Source organism: Micromys minutus (genome assembly GCF_963924665.1).
Source record: "Micromys minutus genome assembly, chromosome: 6".
Lineage (NCBI taxonomy): Eukaryota > Metazoa > Chordata > Mammalia > Rodentia > Muridae > Micromys > Micromys minutus.
The window spans coordinates 9,270,301-9,296,083 of NC_137975.1; the positions used below are offsets into that span (position 1 = coordinate 9,270,301).

Sequence of the window (25,783 nt, forward strand, 5' to 3'; positions counted from 1 at the left end):
ACTAATACAATGAAATAATAATAATTTTTAAAAGTATGAAAAAATAAACTGAACTACAAGTATTCCACAGCATTTATTATAAAATATTTGAATCACACACAGTACATTCATTTATATATTTGAACAAATTTTTGGCTCCTATGAATGTGAAGGTCGTTTAATGCAAAGAATTTCATTATAGTTTCCATCAGCACTGGTTCTCAGTAGATTATAACTCCTGGGATAGAATCAAGAATCTTAGCTCAGTTAGTCTGCAATTCACTGTGTTGATCAAGCTGGCCTCAAATTCAATGAAATCTACCTGCCTCTGCATACACAATTCTGAGATTAAAGCTAGAGTCACTGAACTGTTTAACATTTACTTATTCTAGTTGATACGTATGTGCCTGTGTGTAGGTAAGTATGCACACATAAGTGTTGTGTGTACTGAAGCAAGTCACTGTGTTCTCTAGAGGAAAAGTTGTAGTCCTTATAAGTTACCCTGATGTGAATGAATGCTGGGGATTGAACTTGATTCCTTTGCAAGGGCAAACTATTCCACTTAATATAAAATGTTGACATGATGAAATATCTGGAAGGCTGTCAGTATTGTTTTGGAGACATTGATTTTTATGGTCAAAGTAGAATAAAGAGAAAGAAAGTTATTGGTAAATAGGTGAGTGTGTGTGTGTGTGTGTGTGTGTGTTTGTGTGTGTGTGTGTGTGTGTGTGTGTGTGTGTGTGTGTGTGTGTGTGGTGTGTCTGTGTGTGTGTGTGCCTTCCTCTATGGTGTCTTAGTTTCTATTTTAAAAACAGGAAATGTGTTACTTATTTTTCTTACTGATGTAATTAAATATCAAACCAACCACAAATAGGCCAACAAAATCACCTAAAAGAAGGAAGGTTTATATGTATATGTTATAGTTTGAAGATACAGTGGGGAAGGCACAGATAAAAGAAGGCTGAAGCTGATCATACAGTCTGCATAGTCTGGAAGCAGAAAGAGATGGACACTAGTGTTTAGCTTTTCTCCTTTCTATTAAATCAGTTAACCCAGTCCATGGAGATTCCCACAGTTGTAATGAATTTTCATTTCTCACTTAAACCTTCCTAGAAACTCTCATGAATACATTCAAAGGTGTGTTTCCATGGTGATTTTAAATCCCATTAAGTTGACAATTAGGATTAACCACCAAATGCAGCATCTTTAACCACAAGGAACCTGAGACCTTAAAAAGATAAGCAAATTTCCCGAATTCAAAATTGATTTGATTACACCCTTAGACTTCTAATCTAAATATATATAAAACTAATCCACATGTCTTTCTGATAAAATCAAAAATGAATACATAGGTTCATACAAAATAAACCCTGAGTTTCTTGCTTTTCAATTGTGTTATTTCTCTGCTATTAAACTTTAGTAATGTGTGGCAGAGAAAACCATAGTGTCAGGTACACCACCAGTTATTTTAAATCCCCTGTTTGCCTGCTTTACCCTTTTTGCAGCTGCACATCTGACAGGTTACCATCAGACAGAATGAAAAACCGAGAAGACAAGAGAGATGCCATATGGACTCAAGGATGATACAAATGTCTAAATGGCTTAAACGGTTTCAATGGGCAGCTAATACTTGGCATATGATTAAAGGTCACTTTGCAACTCAAGCATCAAGGAGGCAGTCTTGCTATGTTTTGAGTATTGTCAACCAAGTTTTATAATTTCAACTTCAATGAAAGACATTTATTACTCTCTGATTCTGAGTTTGGAAGGAAGGTGATGTGCCACTGAGGGAAATCTAGTGTTCCAAGTCTTGAAAGGGTATACATTTCTGCTATTTCACAAAAATTTTCACATTCTAGAAAGAATATTTAAGCAATTACCCAACATGCTGAGGTAATTTAAGATGATTTCACAGAAATACAGGGGTATGGCTGCAGAGTGTGTAAGAGGGCAATGTCACCACTCCACAGGCAACACAAGCCTAGTATTCAAAGTCCACTGACCATATCTCTTCTGCTTTACTTACTATAGGCACTTTATGTGGGAATTTATTCACCCAGTTCATTCAATGAACTTCAGTGTAAATCTAGAGCATAAAGGAACCTAAATGAGACAATCAAGAAAGCAAGACTTAGCAATGAATGGAGATGATAATTCTGCTTGTTCTAAAAACAGCAGAACTAAAAGCTGAAGGATAGATGTCACTGCAGTGGACACAGAATAAGCATTAAACACTCAGCTAATATTTCTTGTATCTTCAGGACACTCATCAGTAAAGATGTAGCATTTCTTGTACCGAACTTCAATACAATGAACATGACATCATTCATAACACTGATGGACAAACTGGTTCTTCCATTCAGCTGACTTACTGCATTGATGTGTGCATCTTAGTTTTAATATCCAGCTTTCCAAAATCTAGAGTCATTGAACAGTGAGTCTCAGTGAAGGGTTCTTTAGATTATGCTAGTCTTTGAGCATGTCTGTGGGAATTTTTTTGAGAATATAATTGATGTTAGAAGAGCCATCTACTCTGGGTAATAGGTAATCTCAAGTTATAAAGTGCAGAAAGGGGCTGAACATAAGTAGCCTCAGAGTCACTCATTTCTGTCTATTCAGTGGATATGATATGACTTGCTGTTTCAAATATTTGCCTTGATGACTTCTACATCATGGTGGACTGTGACCTGGAAATATAGACAAAAATAACCCATTTTACCCCTAAAATGCATTTTAGAGTACTTTTTTAACAGCCACAAAAAAATAATGCAGTATACAAGGAAATTACTATACAATTGATGACTCATCCTTTTTTATCTCAAACAGGTATTTCCTCTGGATCAAGATATATATTTTCATCTCCCAACCCCATCTTTTGTGTCTTTCTTGACACTTACCACTAAATAAGCCACCACAACAACCATTTCTGGTTGCACAAAGCTGTGTTTATATGGATTTAAGTAGCAAGAAAAGGGCAGAATCTGAAAAGTTCCAGGCCAGCTCTTAACTCTTTAATGCTATAGTTCTTTCTTGAAAAAGAACAGCTACATAAGGAAAGCTTAATTTGCTTCTTTTTCTCTCTGTATACACTAGCACAGATGGGATACCATGTCCCATGTTTATTCCTTTCTCTATGATTGTTTTTCATGCACTGTTCTTCCTAGTCTCTTGCTTGCCATTTGGCGCTGGAGTCCTACGGAGCTCATCATTTATTGTGTATCTTTGCAGTATCCTTTACCTAGACTTCACTGGTACTTTCTGGATGAATAAGAGCCTCAGTGAATAAGTAAACGGCCTGGGGTAAGTGTACCAGGGGATGTGTGCTCATTTGACCTTGAACACAACTTGTGTTTCCTGTAGAGTGATAGATGGTAGCGTCCTGCTCCCTCACACATGCTCTGCTGCAGCCAAACCCCAGCATTTCTGTGGCATATGCTCGGAATTTCCTCAGAGTGTTTAGTGCCATTGCTTAATTTCTTCTAAACTGGGATAAGACCTTGAAAAGCAGTCAGAGGAGGGCCATGTCCTCTGGAGACTTCCAACATAAGTTTTCTCTAACCGAGTCACTAACTTTGATTGAAAATCCAGACTCAAATTCTGTAACTTTGGCAATCATCCAACTTACTTCTCATCTTCACAGAAAGTCCATCCTCTGACAGTCCTGCAAAGGTGTTGGCATGGTGATGTTGCTGCATCATCTCATTTCTTCAATTGTTAAAGAGCCTGTCCCACAAGGACATGCTTTCATTGTTTTAAGTTGAATCCTCTTTAAAATAGAGTTTTCTAATCTGTTCTACTTTTGAATCTTACACTGAAAAAAATCAAATATTTATTTAGTAATATATTTGAAAGCAAGTTGTCATTAACATAAAAAATAAACCAGTATAATTAACAGAAAAATTATGAGTTTGTTTTGCCCCACATTTTAAGACATTTATAATTCATGGCTTATTGGTTCCATCCCTTCTAGTTCATGGATGTCAGGAATATAAACCACATAAAGCAAATAGAGACAAAGGGAGTCAGGTGTCCTGACATCCTCATTATGGGCACATTCCAGTGTTTTAGCATCCTTCCTTTACAATCTGTCTCATATAGTCCACCACCTCTTAACAATTCAAGGCCAAAGACAGTCTTTAATGCATGGACAGCCTTCTCTGACATTAGCTATTAAAACAGCAGTACAGTGTAATGAAAATTTTATGTACTCATTCACCATATCTTCTACCTTAAACTTTGTAGGATTATCTTAATCTCACTACACATAGCTTCCTATTTTAGAACCCTCTTCTATCAAGTTATCTAAATGTCCTTCTAAACAGATGCCATTTTCCTTTTTAGATCAATGTTTTGGGCACTAAAAAGACAGGTGTCAAAGCCCTCATCCCAATATGGCATTTGAAGATGATACCTTGGAGAGGAATCCACTTATTATGATTGAGTTAGTCTACAACAGTGCACTGTCTATGGACATGACAGAGTGCTTGAGGCCAAGTAAATTCAGTAGAAAAGAGGTATATATTGACCATGTTTCTGTAGGCTTGGAAGTTAAGTGTCATGTGCTTACATTTCCTTGATACAAGTCAGAAAGTAGAAGAGTAAGCTGGGTTGAGTGAAGTGGTTAAAGCCTGTTGGTCTGAATATCAGAGTAACCTGCCAGATACAGAGCCTACTGACATTCACCAGACTGCACTAACCTCCAATGAGGTATCTGCCTTCCTGACTTAAGTATCTCCCATGAGGACCGTGCCCATGTTTTGCTTTTCTCTAAACTAATTGCATGCTTGTCATTTTGGAAAATAAAATATTTTGGCCCTGTAGCCATGGTAACTTATTGAGAGGAACCAACAATATTGTTCCATCTATGTTAATGGTGTGGGATTCAAAGCTTAAAACCTTTCATTTCCGAACTCCCACTTATTTGGGATTCAGAAAGATGAGCATCAGGCCAATTTTCCTGCTGGGAACAGTAAGGCCATGGAGAGGCAGTTTAGGCCTCTAAGAGACACAGGTAATTTTACTAGGATCCCTAATTTTGGATAAATGTGTTTTTATTATTATCATTACTGAGCTTTTCCCTTGACATGCAATCCCCAGTTCCACACACACAGCTCTAAGAATTTTAGCTCAGCCATTCTCACAGTAGAGTCTGCAGTGCATATTTCTAAAAGGAAGGCAATCCCAGAAAATTAAGCTATGAATGAGAAAGGAAACAAAGAGTCTGGTATCAAGCTGTTTGCCACTCTCCTGAGGATTAAGAGAGACTGTGGGAAGCCACTGTATTTTCTAGTAGCTTTTTAGAGATGGAAGAGTAAGAAGTCCCCTCCCTTTGTTAAGCAAGTTCTGCTATAGCCCAGGCTGCTCTCAAACTCACTATGTAACTAAGATTAGCCTTAAACCCTTGATGTTTCTGATTCCACCTTCTGAATGCTTGGATTACAGACATGCAACACAATATATTGTTTCCATGGTGCTGGGGATTGAGCTGCATGGTTTTTTCATGCTAGGCAAGGATTTAACAAACTATGCTCTGTCCCAGGGAAGGAATTTATTGTTTGAGTCCCAACACCCTCGTGAAGACTCTGATCATAGATCAAAACCTGAAAAATCACAACTCAAGTCTTGGGGGTCATTTGTTTGGTTTTGTTCTGAGCTATACTTCTATCATGTTAATACATGTCAGAAAGGAGGGTTACGGACAGATATCATAGAGAAACCCCAAGTCTCTGGAGGCCAAATTATGTAAGTGCAACAAAGTTCAGATTCAGGTCCTCAATGGGGCTACATCATGGTAATAGAGGAGCCTCTGATGCAACTCAAAGAGCTTCTAAAAACCATGATCCGTGTGTGTGTGTGTGTGTGTGTGTGTGTGTGTGTGTGTGTGTGTGTGCATATGTATTTGTATGATTGTGAATATATGTGTGCATGTTTGTCAGAATCATAGGTAACATGGCTCATTGATTAGCACTCAGTGACTAGGCTAGGATAGTTAGTTATATGTGCTTTGCCTACCTAATGTTAGCACAACAGGAAAATGTTATTCTGCTCATATTTTGAAGTGGACTATGAGGGTCAAACTCAGATCTTTAGGCATATATAACTCTTTTCTTTACTGAGCCAGCAGTCTAACTTTGGCTATGCTCTCTCTGTGCTTAAGGAAAGCTTGGGTTTTTAAAGACCTTAGGAAACTTGCCTGAGCATGTGCATGTACCCATTGGGAGGTCATTCGAAGCAAGGTACAGGATTATAGGTTTATATAGAATGTGTGTGACTGTCTTTTTTGCTTTTTACAATCACATTTACCTGTGGGTACTTGATACCATCGATCCCTTCTTGACTTCAAGCTCTAAATATGAAGCACATGTCAAATGCATTTACTAATATCCCAGAGCACATAGAAACTCAGGTTCAGGAAGGGCCTAGGCTCTATGCATTCCAAACTAGTGCCTTTTCATCACCACAAGACTACTAGCTATAGGAGTCCATATACTCCCTAGTATAGGTTGTTGTCCAGGATCTCATTTCAGTACAACCAAACAATACATGGGATACAGTAAAATATACAGAGCTGATAAAACAAAACAAACAGAAATATTTTTGATCCAGTGACAGTTAGGTTCAGATAAGAAACATGAGCAAGAATACACACACACACACACACACACACACACACACACACACACACACACATTACTCACACTTGGAAGAAAAGACTGTGAACTGGAAATGAAATAAAATGTCAGATCTTCTTTTCCAGATTCATATTGAAATTCCTTTCACCTTTCTAATGCTGGTGATTTAGGAGGAAGTTAAGCAGGGGAAAAAGTGAATTATTTAATTGACTACACTGGGCAAAGACCAGAACCGTCTGATGCCTGCTGATGTGACACACCTGGTCTGAAGTGTTTATTTTATGCCCATTTGAATTGTGTTGCACCCACTGTCTCCAATGAGGTTAAATATCCTTCCATTCTTATCAAAGTAGAGCCATCTTAGCTTTGTGTGAAGAAAAGCATGAATATATATTTAACAAATACATTAATTCCTCATAATGGAGATGTCATCTCATTTTCTTTGAGACATGATACAAACTATTCCTATCCTCAACAAGCTGTCAAAATGTTAAAAACAAACAAAGGAGGACCAGCATGCCAGAGTTGTCTAAAACAAACAAACAGACAGACACACAGACAGGCAGACAGACAGAGTGATCAGGAAAAAAAAAAGTACTCAGGTAGTTTGCAGAGGATAATGTCACCATGTAGTCTCTTTAAATGCAAATGGTGTTTAACCACTAAAAATCCACCTCTTCTGCCTCCTTATGGTTTTAGTGATTTTGGCTTTATCTGCTTCTTCTTTTTTCCTTTTTTCCACTAGGTAGTATAAAGGCAAACTCTTGAATGTGATTATAAACACTCTAACAGATATGAAGATATTCTACAAACACACTTATGCCTCTCTATTTGTTTCAAAATCTTAAAACTGTGACTCTAAAAAATTAGAATTTCCCAGGAATTTCCTACTTAGCTGAAAGTAAAAGACTGAAGCCTGTTGCCAACTAGAGATGGTCCTGTCTTCTGAAAAAAAGATTGCAGACAACTCTGACAACCTATTGTTCTAACCCAGATAGTGATAAGTTTATGTTGTGTAAGACTACACCTTAGTAGGGTCTGCTTAGCTGTGAATACTTCATGTCTGCCTTCAGATCTGAATTCACAGCAGAACACTGAAGGTAGACTTTTGGGCGGGACGGTCATTGGATCTCCCTGATATTTTACCAATATAGCCAATTAAACAAATCACCTTTCTGCTTTTCACTGTTAATGCATGCCTTTAGTTGTAGGCAGGTGTCTCGCCGTCTGTAATATGATATTGTAACTCTATTGGTAGGGTCACATGCATTCTCTCATGAAAGGAAGCACAGCCATCCACCACAGAATTATCTGTGAAAACAAAATGTTAGCCTACCAGTTTTGTTCACATCATTGGCCCTGTATCATGTCCCTAACCATACCAAGGGAAGCTAAAAAAGAAAATACTGCAGTGTACCACAGCAGAGTACAACAGGAGGTCCTTACTAAAGAGGAATAAGACTCCCAGGAAATACATTTTCTCCTAGTAACTGAGGCATACTGGCAAGATACAGCAATATATGCCCTCAACTGTGTCAGCAGAAACATGTCTTAACTTTGTAAGACAAAGCTAGTGGTTCCTTTTATTAATAAATATACTCACACACAAAGTCTTTGCCCAGTCCTTTTAGTGCCAAAATAATGTTTTACTAGATACATAAATGACATATAAAAGCACAAAATGAGTGCCAGCAATATTTTTTGAGGAATACTAGGAAGAGTAAAACCATCTACAAACTTATAAGACTGAAACTGAATACCTGTATGGCAGTATGCCTGAAAGGATGATTACATGGTCTGTATGATAGATGATTAGTGCAGAGTATGTGCTTCTAATAATGTTCTTTAAACATCAGTAGAAAATTAAAATTTTGAATATCAACATCATTGCACTGAAATTGTGGCTCTGCATATTTATAAAAGTATTTTTAGTGTAACAGAAAAAAAAAAAAAGGTTCTGCATAAAAGATACCAAAATGTATCAAAAGAATGTTTAGAAACAAGATAGATAATAAGCTGTTAACCTATTCAGATAGCATGATTCAAATGGAAAATACAGATAACAAGAAATGGGAAGGAGATACAATCTCATCATGGATAGAAAAGATAAAGCCAATGGAGTAAGTTCAGTACGTCGCACTCTGTGATGGTTTTCTTTAATTCTCATCCTGATAAAACCTACAGTCATCTCAGAATAGAGAGATTGGCTACACTGGGTTCCCCTGGGAAGGTCTTTGTGGGATTATCTTAAGTCAAATAGCTGATGTAAGAAGACCTTGCCCACTGTGCTGAAACCATTTCCTAGAGAGGGGCTCTTGAGCTGTATAAGACTGGAGAGGAATCAGGATGAGCAAAAGCAATCAGGCAAAGGAAGCAGGCACATGTGGGCTCATTTCTCAATGCTTTTATCTGTGCATATGATGTGACTGGTTGATTCAGGTTCCTGGTACCTTGACTTCTGTACAATGATACACTGAAACTCAGAAGTATGAGCTAAAAGAAATGTTTTCTACACTAAGTTTGTTTTGTCAGAGTATTTTGTCATAGCAACAGAAATGAAATGAAGACTCCTTACACCAGCCCTTATTTGTGGTAACCAGATATTAAAATCATTTGAAGGACCTTCCTTTAGAGAAAAGTCAGAAAAAAAGGCAGGAAGTGCTAGAGACTTTCTTCTTAGCTCACAGTTCTTCTATTCTTAAAAAAGAGTGGAAAGGTTAAACCAGGTGCAGGGGACATGCACAAGAGATGAGAGTAATCAAATGTCAATGAGAACAAGGTAGATGTAGAAGGACCATGAGTGCAGATGAAGGACAGGACAAAGTGACTGTAAGCATCACTGCTCTGTGACCAGAAAATTCAAAGTGAGGCATAAAGATGTTTATCACGAGAACCTTTTAAAGGTCCAATTAGCATTTACTATACACCAAGATTGCTTACTGCAAAGAAAATGTTCGCAAAATGAACGGGAAAAGCTGACAAGGAAAGGTCGCGCAATGCAAACAGGATGAAATGCTATATGCTCAACAATTAGCCCTGGAGATGGGTTGAAATGATCTTGCTTGTCTTTGAAAAGTAAAGGACAGTTAAAGGAGGGTTAATCTTTTAAACCAGTTGTCTTTACAAATCACTAAAAATACACTGGATAAATGAAATCTCTAAATAACTCAGCCAGCAAGCTGACAAAACTCAAAGCTGCTTTAATGGAAGCAGAGCTCTAATGCATTTTGAAAACCTCACTGGAAATTAAGACTGAGATGAAATCACAAAGAGATGTCTGTACTGAAATTCATTCACACAGCCTGTCACCTCTCTCAGAATCTCTAGCGCTGGCTCTGAATAATTAGTTCAGCCATGTTTCCTAAATGTGCCATGTGAATAAATCTGGTGATTTGCATTTTGTCATTCTTTGCCAAAAAGGGAGTGGGATATAGAAAGGAAAAGAGGAAGGCATTGGATAGGAAACTGTAACAAAAGCCTTCAGCATGTCTGTTTTGGCAGTGTGGGCCTCAGGGTAACTGGGGAATCATGAGGAAGCAATTTGGCCCTATGGCCACCAAAACTCTAAATTTATCCTGTTTTGGGCCAAAAATTCATTCCACTCAGATCCTCTTCCAAATTTTCTAAAATTGTCCAGCTTTTACATTTGCTGTGTAAATCTTCTCCACACACTGCTTTATCTTTTGTTACTTTCCTGTTGTGTAATAGGTGTGAGAATGGAAAGTCCCCAATAAGTGACTACAGATTGTCGTAGATCCAAATTGTACAGATTTATTGCTATCGTAGAGGAATGAATGTGTGTAGCACTGTGTAATATAGTCAGCAGCATCTTCAGACACCTTTCCTATGATTAACAAAAGATGATCAGTGAAGTTTTCATTCTCTGTAACTGTTGAATGAGAAAGAAGAAATTTTCATAATCCTCCTTGACCAGGCAGAGCATCAATGTAGAACATAGAAACAAGACGAATGCCAGGAAATAAGAAGAAAAATGACAGTATATAACTGTATATAATGTTTATTACACCAGTCTAGGTTTTCCTGAATTCACGATGCATCTATAGTGGCACAATACACATGTAGATGTCAGTTCATCAGCTAGCTGGACCAGGAACTCCCAGAGAGTCTGTCTCCACTTACCACCTCACTGCGAGAACGCTGGGGTCCCAGATATTTACTGGCATAGCGCAGTTTTGCAAAGGTTCTAGGAATTTTAACTCAGGTTTTGTTCGCACTGACTCATCTCCATAATTGTGATTATTGCTTCTGAACTTCATCATACATCAGCTGCTGGGTGTCCTGCTACCGTACCTACTTGACGCTTGCTTGCCATTGAACTATACTTTTGCAATACTTTGGAGCAGACTTGAGCACCTTAGTCTGGAGTACGTAATTCTGCTTGAGCGGGAAGCCAGTGCAGTAATGACAATGTGCCCTTACCCCACCCAGCTGAAGACACTTGAACACATCCCTAAGTGTACACTTGCCTTTTTCTCAATGGTTGACTTTATTAGATGAAGGTATGGCTGGGCTTAGGCTTAACAGACATTGCGTTTCGTCTTTCACAAAACAAATATGTGATTTCCTCCTGTATCAGAAGAAAAGGTACTCAAGTTCTCAGCTGTTCCAGGATAACAGATGCTCAGGGTACCCTAGAGATATATAGCTTTGTATCCATTTGTATGTAATCATATGTATATAAATGTATATGTCTGTGTGTGGATATATGTATGTACATGTATATATGCATGTGTGTTTCCTAGCATTATACTGAACATTTAGTTTTAGTTCTAGTATTCTCAAAGAAAAGAATTATGTCACAATATATAGACATCTTAAGCAGAACCACATTTAGCAAATTTCACCAAAACAAAAACTTAAAAAAAAAATGGATGGACTGTCTCAAAATAAGAAACAATCTAGTTAGTACCATGTTGTGGACTTTAAAGATGTTGGTGGGAATATTTATGCAGTATTTCTAAGGTATACATATTCATGTAAGAAGGTGAAGCCTCGGCACCGAAATTATGGTACACTAACTCTTTTTTTGAAGATAGTTTTCTACATGGTCCTCACAAAAATAAGGGTTGTCAAAATCATGGCTGAGCAAGCCACAAGGATCAAGTCAATAAGCAGTATTCATCCATGGTCTCTGCTTCAGTTTCTGCCTTGAGTTCCTGATCTTACTTCCCTTCATGATGGAGTCAAAATCCTTCCCTCCAAAACATTCTTTTTGTCAGTTTTTATAACAGCAGTAGAAAAAGAAACAAAACCCCTGGAAACCATACACTGAAGAGTTGGATACAGAATTATGTGCCTCATTGGCCAGCCAGCCTACTGGGCTCAGTGAGCTCCACTTCATCTAAAGACCATCTTTCAAAGAAAGTTCAAAGAGAAAAAGCTGGAAGAAGCTGATGAGGGGGGTGATGCTATAGGAAAACGTGCAGTTTCAACTAATTTGGTTCCCTTAGATCACTAAGACACTGAGCCACCAACTGGGCAGCACATACCAGCTAATACAAGGCCCACAACACATTTGCAGCAGAGGAATAGCCAGTCTTGACTCAGTGAGAGAAGATGAACCTAATCATCAAGAGACTTTAGACCCCAGAGAATGGTGAGGTCTGGTGGGGTGGATGTGGAGTATGGGGTACAGTGATATCCTCTTGGAGACAGGGAAAGGAGGTATGGGATGTACATCAGTTAGAGGGCAGACTGAGTGGGAAAATAAGGACTGGGATGTAAAAAAGATTAAATAATAATAAAAACATATCTCATGTTAATAACAATGCTAAAAAAACAACGTAGAAAGGGATTGACAAAAATATCCAGCACTGTCTTCTGGCCTCTATAGGCACTATGCATACACATGAACACACACACACACACACACACATGCCCAAATGCAACCACATACTTCTGAAACAAAAACAAAAAGCAAAGCAAGCAGAAAAAGAAAGAGAGAGAGGGGGAGGGAGGGAGAGAAGAAAAGAGAGGGGGGGCAGAGGGAGAGGGAGAGGGAGAGGGAGAGGGAGAGAGGGGGGAGACAGAGAGAGAAGGAGGGAGGGAGGGAGAGGAAGAAACAAAATGCTACTTGCCACACTTATGGACTGGTGGATACAGAATACCTGTTACTTGCTGGCAGAATTTTTTTTAACTGTGAAAAGAGGCCATGTGTAAAATTATTGCTCAGAATTTTATGTTTAAGCTTGGAAAAGATGAGGTAAAGTTTTGGCAGAACCTGAGTATTTCTCCCCTTAGGTACAGTTTGGTGTGAACACCATTACCAGTGTCAGTCCTCTGCAGGGTAGCACAGCCCCGATTCTCCTGCTGTGTGTGCAGACTCCCAGCAGAGCACATGATCAGTGCTAGGGTGGAAGCTCTGTTGCAAGAGACTAAAAAATTTGATCAATTCTCACTGTTAGGGCCCCTTTTAAATCTTGTTTTTGCTGTTGCTTTTATTATTTTAAAAAGTTAACAGCTATAACTTTGTTAAAAATGAATTTCAGAATATATTAAGCAATAATTTTCTATTCCCCAGAAAATTGTGAATTTAAAAATAACTTTCTATTTTAACTACAGTATCAGATTCTTATTATCAGTTTTATGCTGTTCTAAATGAATAGTTTCCTGTAGATGCTCCAAAAAGATATGGAAGTGAAAAACAAAGAAACATTCTTTTTTCTTAACTGACTAAGTTCATTGTTTTTTGATGGGTCAATTGAGACCTTCAGATAGTCTACCAACAACAGCACAAACAGTTGGGGGTTATGTAGACTCTAGACTAGAGTCAGAGAATCCAGCTTCTGCTACTGGGGAGAAGTTAATGTTGGGCATTATAAAGTCTTTTGATTCTGAGCCAGTGATGTAGAACATTTTGAATTTGCAATGTTGAAGGCCCTTAGGCATTTTAGAGCACTTAGACTAGGCTCTTGTATAGCCCAGGTTGACCTCAGATTCATTAATGTAGACAAGAATGATTCTGACTTTCTTATCCTACTGTCTCTATATATTGTGTGCTGGTATTAGAGATGTTATCCTTTCCGGTATCTTCACATGGTGAATAAAAAAAGTGAGAAGAGAGAAAAGAGGGATGAGAGGAAAGCAGAGCAAATTAGAGAGGAAGGAATCTCCCTCTTCTCATCCGGAAACATACCAATATCATATTTGTTGACCTCATAGCCTGGGGTTCACAGACATAAAAGGGAACAATGGTTTTACAACAACAACAACAAAAGGGGGGGGGGGAGAAAAAAGTAGATTTTCAGTGTGTCCACAGATAGGAGTCAAAGAACTTCAGACCTTTTAAACCCAGGAGTCTTCTACTTGGACTGAAATTGAAGAAAAGAGGTAAGCATCACTTTGAAGACCTGGTAAGGGTGTGGTCCTGCCCATTGGTGGTTCTACTCCAGACATTTTGCAAGGCCTCTGACAAGTAGGCAGCGTTCTGTGAAGTCTCCTGCTGGGAATAAAATTATTTCTCTGGCTGAAAAAGAGCCTTTTCCTCTTCTCACTGTGAATGCCTCAGGAAATTCTAATGTTTTCCGGGCCATTGTTTCAACCAACAATCTCAAAATTAACCTCAGCTCAAGGGTAAACTCTAAAAACTAATTTCCCAAAGCTCAGCTAATACCATGGCACTGGGTGTTACAGTTTTATAGTATTAACTAACTTTTAGGAACACATAAACACCCCATGATCAATATTTCCCACGTCATATTTTGATACCAGGAACTAAGAATAATAGTAGTTGATATGGTCATCATTTCTCCATTTTCTCCTTCTCAACTTCTCTTTCTGCTTTTTGTCTTCTTTCTCTCTTTCTTTACTCTTCATGAGGTAGGGGTTTTCCTTTGTTTTATTCTCAAACTCAGTTTCTATCTTAGACTGGTCTGGAGCCTTAACTTCTCTTTTCTAAGCCCCTCCAATGCTAAACTAGAGTTGGGCAAATTTTCCCAGGATTTTATATCCTCTTCCAGCAGTAATCAATAAATCTAATCAATAATTGAGATGATATAGATTGAAAGATTCTGAGAAGAAATGTGTAAGGCCTGAGACTGTACAGGAAAAAAACAGTCATAGGTAATTTTGGTAAAACTTCCTCTTTAAACACAGTGGCTTCCTGCTTCACTATTTCACTGTGACAACAAAGATTCAGGGATGTTACATAGGAGGCTGCTGACAAAAGAAAGGTAATTGAAAAAGGAAAATAGAATCTTTGTGGACAAATTAGTAAAACAGCAACATCTGCTTTCATGGGTATGTTTGGATCCAAAGAGCTCTGTAATATTAGCTAGTCATTTATACCAAAGATAATATTTCTCTCACCAATTAGAATGACAGATTTTCTTCTCTCTCTCTCTCTCTCTCTCTCTCTCTCTCTCTCTCTCTCTCTCTCTCTCTCTCTCTCTCTCTCTCTCTCTCTCTCTCTCACTCTCTCTCTCTCTCTCTCTCTCTAGCTGCATGTTAGGAAGTGGGAAAATTGTTGCACAGGCTTCACCAGCAGGAAGTTTTGCAGAAGCTAGGATAACTTATCAGGGGCATTTTGACCTCAGGTTACTAGAATAGAGTTTGGTGATTTTCCATGGGGTTCTCTTTCAAGGAGATCAGATTCTTGTTAAACCTGAAATGGCTTTAGCAAAAATACATGATGAAGGAGTCTCTCCAATGGTTTGCGCAGAAACACATGTGGAGTCCAGAGTTGGATATCAGTTGTTTCTCATCGAATCTGCACCTTACTACCTCAACTAGGCTGGCTGACTAGCAAGATTATCTGGTATATGCACCTGGGCTCAACTTTTTCTGTGGTTCTTGAGAATTGAATATTGACCTTCATGCTTACATAGCAACAATTACTGGTTGATATATCTGCCAAACCCAATACGTATTTTTTTTCTACTGCCAAAAGCACATTACCACATATTTTATTTGGTTTTCATTCGCTTGAAGCCAGACATCAAAGATTGCAAAAAAAAAAATAGCCAGGGTGTTTGATCCCAAGTTAACAGCAACGTTGACATCAGAAATTACTTCTTTTAATGTGAAAAATGATTTCTGATGCCTTTCTTATTCTTCCTCTCTTTCTCTCTTCTCTACCCCTCCAAGTTGTATACCAAGAATATCTTTCAGTCCTGCAAATACTGTTTTTTCCTATGCTTGAACAACTTATAATTTTTTCAGGTCCACCTGCTCAATAAAGACAAGTAAGAGAGAAATAAAAAATGAGAAAATCAGAGAGGAGATTTTGATAAGCTTGGTCTATTACATGGTTCTACCAACAGCTGACACCAAACTTAGCCTCTGCTGAGATCAAATCTCAGAACAGTGAATGAAAAGAGGACACGAGCTACCAGCTTTAATATGACTTTCCAATTGAGTTTGTTATCTCTGCTGAAATTCTCAGTTGTGGGAATTAGGTGAGCTTTGAAGGAAACTGCTTACCTGACTGACAAGTTGGGGCTAAACTACTGGGGCAGGCACTTATAGTCTGGCATGAGTCTAAAAATTTTGGAGAGGAAACACTGTAAAACATAGTCAGAGCAACTTCCTGGTCATCTCTTGGCCCTTGTATAATCAGCACCAAGCATAATTGCAATGGAAAAGATTAACAAAGCACCCCAAAGTCATGTAGAGCTGGGGGAGTCGGCAAGCCAACCATCACACTCAGAGAACTCCATCATGGAAGAAATGGCAAGTGTCACCGTGCAACACCTTGTAATGCTTTCTTCACCCTGGCGATAGGCTGTAAGCACAGAACCGCAGTCCCTTCCATGCTGACACTTTCTTTGCTTCTGTGCAGCAGAGTCAGAGAATTAAGAGCCCTGAGCTCAAGTGTGGGAGTGGAAGACACTCTAATCTAAATTGCAATGACATTCCAGTGGCCTTAGGGCTGAGTCAGCATTAAGAGAGTGTCAGGGCTCCTCTCCCTTGAAATCCCATTGAAAGCAGCAAACAGTGCTCTCGGATGCCATATACCTGTAATTGTGGAATTTTTCTCTGAAGAAGAATTGAAAGTGCGGGGTCAAACTGGCTTCATTTTTCTAAAGGCCAACAAGAGATTTAAAATTCTGTAAATGAGTTTCCACATCATGATGGTGTGCTCACACTTTTGGGGTACACTAATTTTATAAGATGCTCAATGAGAAAAGTAGCAGGTCAAAATCTTAGAAAAAAATGGAGAGTGTTATTCAGAAGGTGGTCATTGTTTCCCTAAGAGAATTTGTCTCCTGCATCTTACAATGCATTGGCAGTAAGATGTACAATAACTGGTAGAAGATAAAGTTTAGATAGATGGCAGATTTAAAATGTTATACATACACATATTCAAATATAATATATTTGTCAAGCTGCAATAATATCAGCATATGATCTAGCTTGAGAGTGTAGTTAGTCCGACCATGTTCTGGAGTCATTGCTCTTTGTATGTACATGTGAACTTGTTAACAATCTTATCCAGTCTCCTCTCTTGGTTTCTTTATATTGTACTGGGGTTTTACCTTAGACACATAAGTGAGTTCCCCTATTTCTGGCCTTAGCCCTTATAGAAATTCCAAATCTTACCTTAGATCTAATAGCGGTAGGCTGAGACCTACTGTCAACTTGTATACATTAGCTCTCTGCTTCAGGGGGGAAAAAGAGAAAGGCAAATCATTCTAGTTCTTTAGTGGAGTGTGAAAAAATAATTTTGGCTAAAGAGGTATTCCAGTCTTGCCTAGTATATAGGATATGGCAGAGCTGATTGTCTGTTCATGTTACAGCTTCAGTGTAGATATGGAAACAAACCTGGTACACTATTCTCAATAGACAATGTATCATCTCTTATCCGCCATACAGGTGGAGCTGCAAAAACACGACAGCAATGGACAGTTTTAGTGGTTATCATGTGCATTCAACAATTTAATGTCTACTTGCATTTAGAATTTAGGAATAACTTGTTGATTGAATAACTCAAATCAATATTTCTATTTGGCCATTGGTTGATGTTGTTTGAATGCAAAATATCCCACCATAAGCTTATGTGTTTAAACACTTGGTTGTCTGTTATCCTGAGTGTCTGCTGGAAATGAAAAGTGCTACAGGGCTCTGGCCAGGCTGAAATGGTAAAAGTGATGTATTATTATGTAACATGAGCAGGGAAAAGTAATTCAAAAGACTCTTTTACTTTTACATCAAAATCACTTTTTAACATAAACCTTTGCATTTTTTTACAATTCTAAATTTCAAAGATACTGATAGGCAAGAAATATAATAATTTTAGAAAATGATAATGGTTCATCAAACTAGAAAAATGATTAGCGTGTATAATAAATAATAATCACTCCTAGACTTTGTGTATGTGGAAATAGTTTTTTTTTTTTTTTTTTTTTTTTTTGTGTATATGTCTGTGTTGTGTGTCCAGGTACACTTGCCACAAAACATTTGTAGAATGAAAACCTTCATTAGTCAGTTGTTTCCTTGTACCATGCAACATCTAGAGATTAAACTCAGGTCTTGAAGGCTGAGCATGTTCACTGAACCATCTCATCATCCCTACACCTTAATTTTTGAGACAGAACATGGAGCCTACCAGTCAAATTTAATGGAGCTCCTGACCAATAAAGTTCAGGGAAATTCTCACCATCTCCCTAGTGCTGTGAGGATACCTTTGCTCTTCTGTGCTTGACTTTTTACATGGGTTTGAGAAATTGAATTCAGGTTCTCAAACTTGTATGTTGGTCACTTTCCTGGTTGGGCCACTTCCTAACCCTAAGTACTAGGAATATTGAGACTGAGACTTAAAGAAGGGATCTATACATGTCATGATCATGCAATCCTATATATCTAGGGAATGTCTGTTGCTTTTGATGTTGTTGTCCAGTTCTTAGTGTTGTTCTTCTAATGGCACCTCTAATAAATGAAGAAGTTAATTAATACGTAGCCCATAATCTGTAAATGTAAGATACATCTTGTCACTGGGAACATAAAGGGACCTCTGCTAAGTAAAGACATAGTTCTGGTTGGCGTTTCTGAGACATTACCTTTATGCAAAGTAACTTTTCTACAGGTAAATTAACAGTAAGCTGGAGAATATTCAAACTTCCACTTGGATTTCATTTCCTAAGATAGTGAGGAGTCTGATGACTGATGGTCAGCTAAGGTCACAAAACTGAAAAAGAGAAGCAAGCTGCCTCGGTGGTCTTTTACTGTGCACGAGCATGAATGTTAGAGGCTGGGCCAGACACGGGTACTCATGTATATTTCTCAGACATAGCACTGAGAAAACACCAAATTCCCCGGAGGAATGTTTAAGAAGAGAGACACTGGAGTCAGCGCAGTGTCACTGCAGTACAGTTACCCTCTCTGAATAGTCAGAGGGAGGGTGCTCCCCAGGGATAAAGAATGAGCATGAGTGCATCATGGAAGAGCAGTGGGGGGGGGGGTAAGGGGGAGAGAAGTAAGGGTAGCAGCATCAGCATCTGGAGGAAGTGTGAGAGAAGAACAGAGGGTGAGTAAATAAAAAATATGTAGGGGGTGACTAAGGGACATCAACTGGAGTGTTCTAGGAACTAGGGAAACATGAGACTCCCAGGACCCAATGGGGATGACTTAGCCCAGAATGTTCAGAGAATGGGGACCTAGATCCTGTAGAGACCTCCTCCAGAAGATAGGCATGGCCCCTAGTCAAGGGATGGGGACACCCACCCATCTCAAAATTTTTAATGCAGAAATCTTTCAATACAAAGGAAGAACAAGAACAAAAATAAATGAAACAGAGACCTAAGGAAGGACGAACCAGGGATTGCCTACCTGGGGATCCATCATGTCTGCAGATCCCAAACCCATCACTGTTGCTGTGGTCAAGAGGTGTTTGTTCACAGGAAACTAGTTTGGCAGGTCCTGGGGAAGTCCTGCAAGCAACTGGCCAATGCAGATGTGGATGCTTGGAGCCAACCATAAGACAGAACTCAGGGAACTTAGTGACAGCACTCTAAACCAGTTGGGACTTTTCTCTTCCCATAAAATGATGAAACAGACATTCATCACTCACAAACATAAAAAGCTTGAACTCAGAGGAGAATTCTGGTTTTGTCTTTTCTTTTTACTCTTAAAATGCAATGTTTTATATTTGTTGTCATTCATCAATAGCAGCCCAATTTCTTGAATATAATTTCTTCATTTCCATTATCTGAGAGCCCGGTAGAAACACATTTTATCACATACCCCAGAAGAACAGTCAGGAACGTGGAGCTGGAGTGGGTTTATTCATTTCAGTTTTAACTCTGTGTTTTTCATGCTAATTACCCTATGCCTTTTTAAATGTATCCCCTCAAAAGGAGGAAATGCCTTTATGGTTTGTTTTGAGTATTTCCTCCCTTTTAGTTTGCCTGCTTGGAGAAACAGGCCTGTAGGCTTATATATTTTAATACCTACTTTAATAAGGGTTTTAAAATGCTTTAACCTCCCTCCCAACACATCACCCACCAGATGTAGTGAAAAGGAAAGTTTAATAGGGAAATGGAAGAGGTGGAGCTGTTTAGAAATAGTTCTCTGGAACAGTTTCAATCTTCATTGTCAAGAATCAGCAGTAGTTGCTGGGTCTACTCAGGAACACCATTGTGTGGGGGGCATTTCATTCCAGGCCATCATGACAAAGGAAGACCAACAAAGAGTGGCAGAGTGAACTGACTCCAAGCAGTGCTGCTCACTGTGTGCTTGGTTATAATTATACCCTTTCTGAACATCATGTGGTCTCTCAAGTGTCTGCTATAGCGAAGCATCTCAGAACCTTTTGCAGCAGCTCAGAGGAAAACACCACTTGTTTCTTCTCAGCAACACATCCTCCCACCTTTCTGCTTCAACAAGAACATCCTCTTAGAGGACAGCTTCCAGAACACATCACATGACACAACTAAGTCTTCGAATATCCAAAAATGTCCACTTAAGAGGTCTTTAGATGCCATTTAAAAATGTTGATTTTCAAGTATAATTCATGGGGATTCAAGGAGTCAATCAGCCTCTACTTTAGAATACAGAAAATATTTTCGCACAATGGTATTTTCTGTTATAGATTTATATATTAGTGGGTACTGGGTAACCTGCAGTTACCTATTCTTTATGTTTTAATCAGTTTTGTGTTTTTGTGATATCTTCTTTGTTTCTAAAATTTTTTTTCCTTGGTGAGGGGTGAGGACTGGGCTTAACTGTGTATATAAAGATAATTATTTGGAATGGAGTTGGAGATTATGCTAGTTTAATAAAATGGTGGAGTTATCTTCTCCCCAAGATCCCTGACCACACTAGACCCAGGTAGTGGGCAAAGTAGTAGACACTCTTAACCACTGAACCATCTCTTCAGATTATGTGAGATTTTTTTTTTCAAATAAACATCAATCACAGATGAACATCAGGTACATAGTTACACTTCATAGAAATGGCATACAAAGTGGAAATTACAAAAACAAGCATGGGCAGTCTCAGAACAGAACTTCAGACTAATTTCTAACAGCCAGATTATTGGATGATTCAAAGATTTTTCTTATGTGTTCCCTTCACACAGGAGATTGTCTTTGTTGTCTGTTATTAATATTTAATTCCAAAAATGGTGGTGAAGGTGTCATGTGCTTTGTTAATAACTGGCCTCTAATAACCTTGACAATTATTTCAGTGAATCATCTTTCCTTCCAAGAGGGGATTGTCAGTTATCTTATAGTTCTCAATGACTGTAGACATTTGGAAATCTAAAATGACATGTCATTGTTAACTTTTGAAACTTCAAGTGTCACACCTAGAAGCTTTCTTCAAAATTTAACTAGATACTGTGCTAGGAAAAGGAATATTATAAAGAATAGGATATGGTACTTATGAAAAATGGAAAGGCCTGAGGCAGGACTGTCACCACTTTAGAATAATGTTGGAATAGGTAGAACCTCTGTTTTGTTTTGTCTTGCTTTATTTGGTTTTAACCCCTGACATCTCCTGAAAGCCTGGTTGGCGAATCATGCATACTTCTGCTGACATGGCTTGATACCAAAGAGCTAACTCACTGAATATCCTTCTCTTTCAGACATTTGTAGGAAACATGAATTCTGATGGTGTGGTTCACCACAAGCTGCTGCACTCTGTGAGAGCCCGCTTTGTTCGCTTTGTGCCCCTGGAGTGGAATCCAAATGGAAAGATTGGCATGAGAGTGGAGGTCTATGGATGCTCCTACAGTAAGTACCATGAGAGTGGAGACCTATGGATGCTCCTACAGTAGGTACCATGAGAATGGAGGTCTATGGATTCTCCTACAGTAGGTACCATGAGAGTGGAGGCCTATGGATACTCCTATAGTAGGTACCATGAGAGTGGAGGTCTATGGATGCTCCTACAGTAAGTTCCATGAGAATGGAGGTCTACGGATGCTCCTATAGTAAGTACAATGAGAGTGGGGGTCTATGGTTGCTACTACAGTAAGTACCATGAGAGTGGAGGTCTATGCATGCTCCTACAGTAAGTACCATGAGAGTGGAGGTCTATGCATGCTTCTACAGTAAGTACCATGAGAGTGGGGGTCTATGGATGCTACTACAGTAAGTTCCATGAGAGTGGGGGTCTATGGATGCTACTACAGTAAGTTCCATGAGAGTGGAGGTCTATGGATGCTCCTACAATAAGTTCCCACATGCACCAAGTCACACAGCATAAGATGTCTATGCAATACATTATTATTCATGTTAAGATTTAAAATGTTTGTGTGTGTTTGTATGTATATACATGTACATGGGTGCAATAATTAAGCTAAACAGAAACTTCCAAGTTTCTGAAGAACACAGTCTATCATTTGACCCAAAACTTTTACTTGGTCTAGGACTTGCTGCTGAACTTATACTGGCTCACGAGTGACCCATAAAGATGGTGCTATTCCTTCACAGCTGGGACTATTTTTGTGTACTATCACACACAACTTGATTTGGGTTCTGGGAATAAAATTTAGGTCTTCATGCTTGCAACGTAAGCATTTTAGAGCTATGGCTATCTCCCTAGCCTGTAATTATCTCATATTATTCTACACTTTCATATATATATATATGAAAATGTGTGCCTCAGCAGAGTAGAAATGCTCTTATGCTCTATAGGGCTCTCAATAACGATGAGGCAATCAGGCAATAGAGTTTCAACAAAAAGTTCAAAGGTAGGAGCTCTTGGGATTTGAATAACTATTTGCCACTTGCAATCAGCATACTTATGCTTAGCTTCTTGGAAGTGCTGTGAGATATTGTAAAACTTGGTCTCCACTGAAGAACCCATGTCAGGACTATGTTCTCCTTCTTCACATTTTTGAAAAAGAAGAAAAACATTTATACAGGGTAATTCATGAAATCTTTTCTTCTGAAACTATTGTATCTGTGTGTTAGCCTGAGAGTTGCTAAGAGTGATTTTGAAGTAAAAGAACTCTTTGAACAGAAAGAGGCTGTAGAATTGAAGCTATTGCTAAAACAGTGGTTCCAAACTTTCCTAAAGCTGCATTCCTTTAATATTTAATATCTCTCATGTTATGGTAATCTCCCACCATGAGATTGTTTTTGTTGCTACTTTATAACTTTAATTCTACTACCATTATGCATCTTCACGTAAATACCTGATATGCAGGATAATTGACATGTGATCTCTATAAAAGAATCATTGAAGCCCCCAAAGGGTCACAAGACCCAGCAAATTCTGTCATTATGAGTTGATTTTCTTCATCTAATCAGTGGCATTCACTTGCTGATTTTACAACAATATCCATTGTCACCCTATTAGTTAGTGCACTTAATCAACACAATTTGTAAAAACAAAGTTATCCTAGCTGTTTGTAATTACTAAATAAAATACCTTGGAAACCATTTTTAATGGAGAAAAATTTTAATTATTTCAGCTCACAATCTCAGGTTATAATCAATCACTTCCAAACAATCAAGGTAGCAGAAAGTTGAGGAAGCTGGTCGCTCATCTACAGTTAGGAGTAGAGAATGATGGAGACATGTCACATGCTAGCCTTCACATGTCTCATCATTCCTGTCCATCCAGGACATCATGCTCACCAGTGGTACAACATAAGCTGACTGGGAAATCCTTACTGAAGCTGAACTTCTTAAGAAAGAATGCTGCTAGCACAGTGGACTGTTTCTAGGCAAACCAACAAATAACAACAGATGGAGATAACATTGTCTATTTATCTGCCATTTATTTTCTATTATTTATCACATATTATGCAATTGTCTACCTATCATCTACCCATCTGTTTGAAATGACAGTTTAATAATGTAAGGCACGTGTCATTAAAGCTTATCTGCCTCGCCCATCAATTTATAAGCTTCATGCAGACGAGAAACTTATGTTTTTAGATCCCCTGTACTCTGCACAGATAATGCCAAGATCACTCAAAAGCAATTGAACTTTTAAAAGATAGTGATAATAAATCCAGAAGCAGCCAAAGCTAGTAGGGTCTGAGCAAAATTTGCTCTCATCTTCCCTTGTGGCCTTACATTTATATCTTATTTTCAGTCATGTGGCATAAAGCGTTTCCTTGTAAGAAAAAGATCATAATCAATCTTCTGACACAGAGGTTAGTTTTTCAATCCCAATGTCAAAACCACCATCCTACAATTTTCAAACATATATTTAAGAGGCACCAGGGACAAAGTTGAATGGTTGCCATGAGCAACAGTTCCTACACATATCTCCACTCCTGTGTCTCTTGCCTGCACCTTTATAATGAATTTTGCATAAGAATAATTTCTTTCCTTCAGTTTCTAAATTAGTCTTTAGAGTATAGAGTGTAGATCTGCTAGAAGAATGCCTGCTCATCATCCTCAAAGCCAATATTCAGTCAAGATACCACATAAATCAGGCTTAGTGTGCCTGCCTGTAATCTTAGTGTTTCTCAGGAGGTGGAGGCAGAATCATCATATGTTCAAGGCCAGCCTCAGCTACATAACCAGTTCAAAGCCAGCACAGGACAGAACCCCTATATCCAAAGAGAACAACATAAAAATACTTACTCTTGCCATAAGTGAGTTTGTGTTTATTAGTGGTTGTGGTAAAGCACTAGAATTAAGCCCATTGTCCCGAACTCCATTTCTTATGTAACTACTTTTTTTTTAGAGTAAATTCTTTTTTAATTTGCACTTTCTATGACAGGGTAGATGAATACTCCTGCCACTGAAGCCTGATAACCTGTGTTGGATAGATTTCTTGGACCCACAAAGTAGAAGGAGAGACCCAACTCTCAATGTTCTCCCTGGTACACATGAACTCTCTCCCACATAGTAATGTTGATAAATTAGGCTCAACCTACAAAATATAGGTTGTATATCCACCAGTTCCGAGGAATGCACCTGCCTCTGCCTCCTCTGTGTTAGGATTACAGAAATATACCACCATACTTCTCATTGTACAGAGTGTCTTAGAATAGAATTCAGGTCAATACACTTGTGTGCCAAAGACTTTACCAGTTAAACTATCTTTAAAGACTCCTTGAAAGTTTTCTAAAGTCCTGTATGGACAAATTCAGCACATGAACTGAGCTTTGCACACCAAAGATATAAAACTGACTTTACCAATAACTCTTCCAGTAACCTTGGGCAATTGTAGTCCTCTATAAAAATAGAAATAATAATTGTGCTTGTTTTAAAGCCTCCAATTCTTTGATGTGGTTTTTGGCATGTGATTCCCCCTCAAATAATTCCTGTTCCTCAGATATTTAGGTCACATGTTTCCCATTCTTTCTTCCTTTCTATTCAGGTTCACATATTGTTGGTACTTTAAAGAAAGGTGATTGTGTTTTTACATTCCTGGTCCTAAAGAATTTTGATATCTTTCATCAAGCCATCTGGAGACTTTAAGCTACATTAAATTTTCTCTGGGGCTTCTATTTGAATTTCTTTATGTATGGGAAGCTAATTAATTTTAAAAGCATTATAAATTCTGATAATGCATAATGATCTGTCATGCTCCCCAGACTCATTAAGAATTATAACCCTCTTTTTATATCCTAGGTTCCTCCCTCTACACAAGACCTTGATCCTATATGGTTAATTACTGCCAAGTGCTATCATCCAAAATTCATTATGTTCTGGACTAAAGTCATGTCCTCTTTACTCAAACAAATCTTTTACCATCATTCTGCTCCAGCTGCCTTCTTTGATATTGTTCTTATCATCCAGTGT

The 25,783-nt window shown here is 38.4% G+C and overlaps 1 protein-coding gene across 1 annotated transcript in view; it reads left to right on the forward strand.

Moving 5' to 3' along the window:
* Window positions 1-4,370: 4,370 nt before the first annotated feature.
* Window positions 4,371-25,783, forward strand: part of LOC308421694 (contactin-associated protein like 5-1-like) — a gene marked incomplete at both ends in the record, with an annotated part of 497,826 nt that continues 476,413 nt past the window's right edge. Inside the window, 2 exons of the mRNA XM_080918133.1 lie at window positions 4,371-4,493; window positions 21,655-21,802. Of these exons, the coding sequence (XP_080774259.1) occupies window positions 4,371-4,493; window positions 21,655-21,802 (271 nt within the window). The remainder of the gene's footprint in view (window positions 4,494-21,654; window positions 21,803-25,783) is intronic.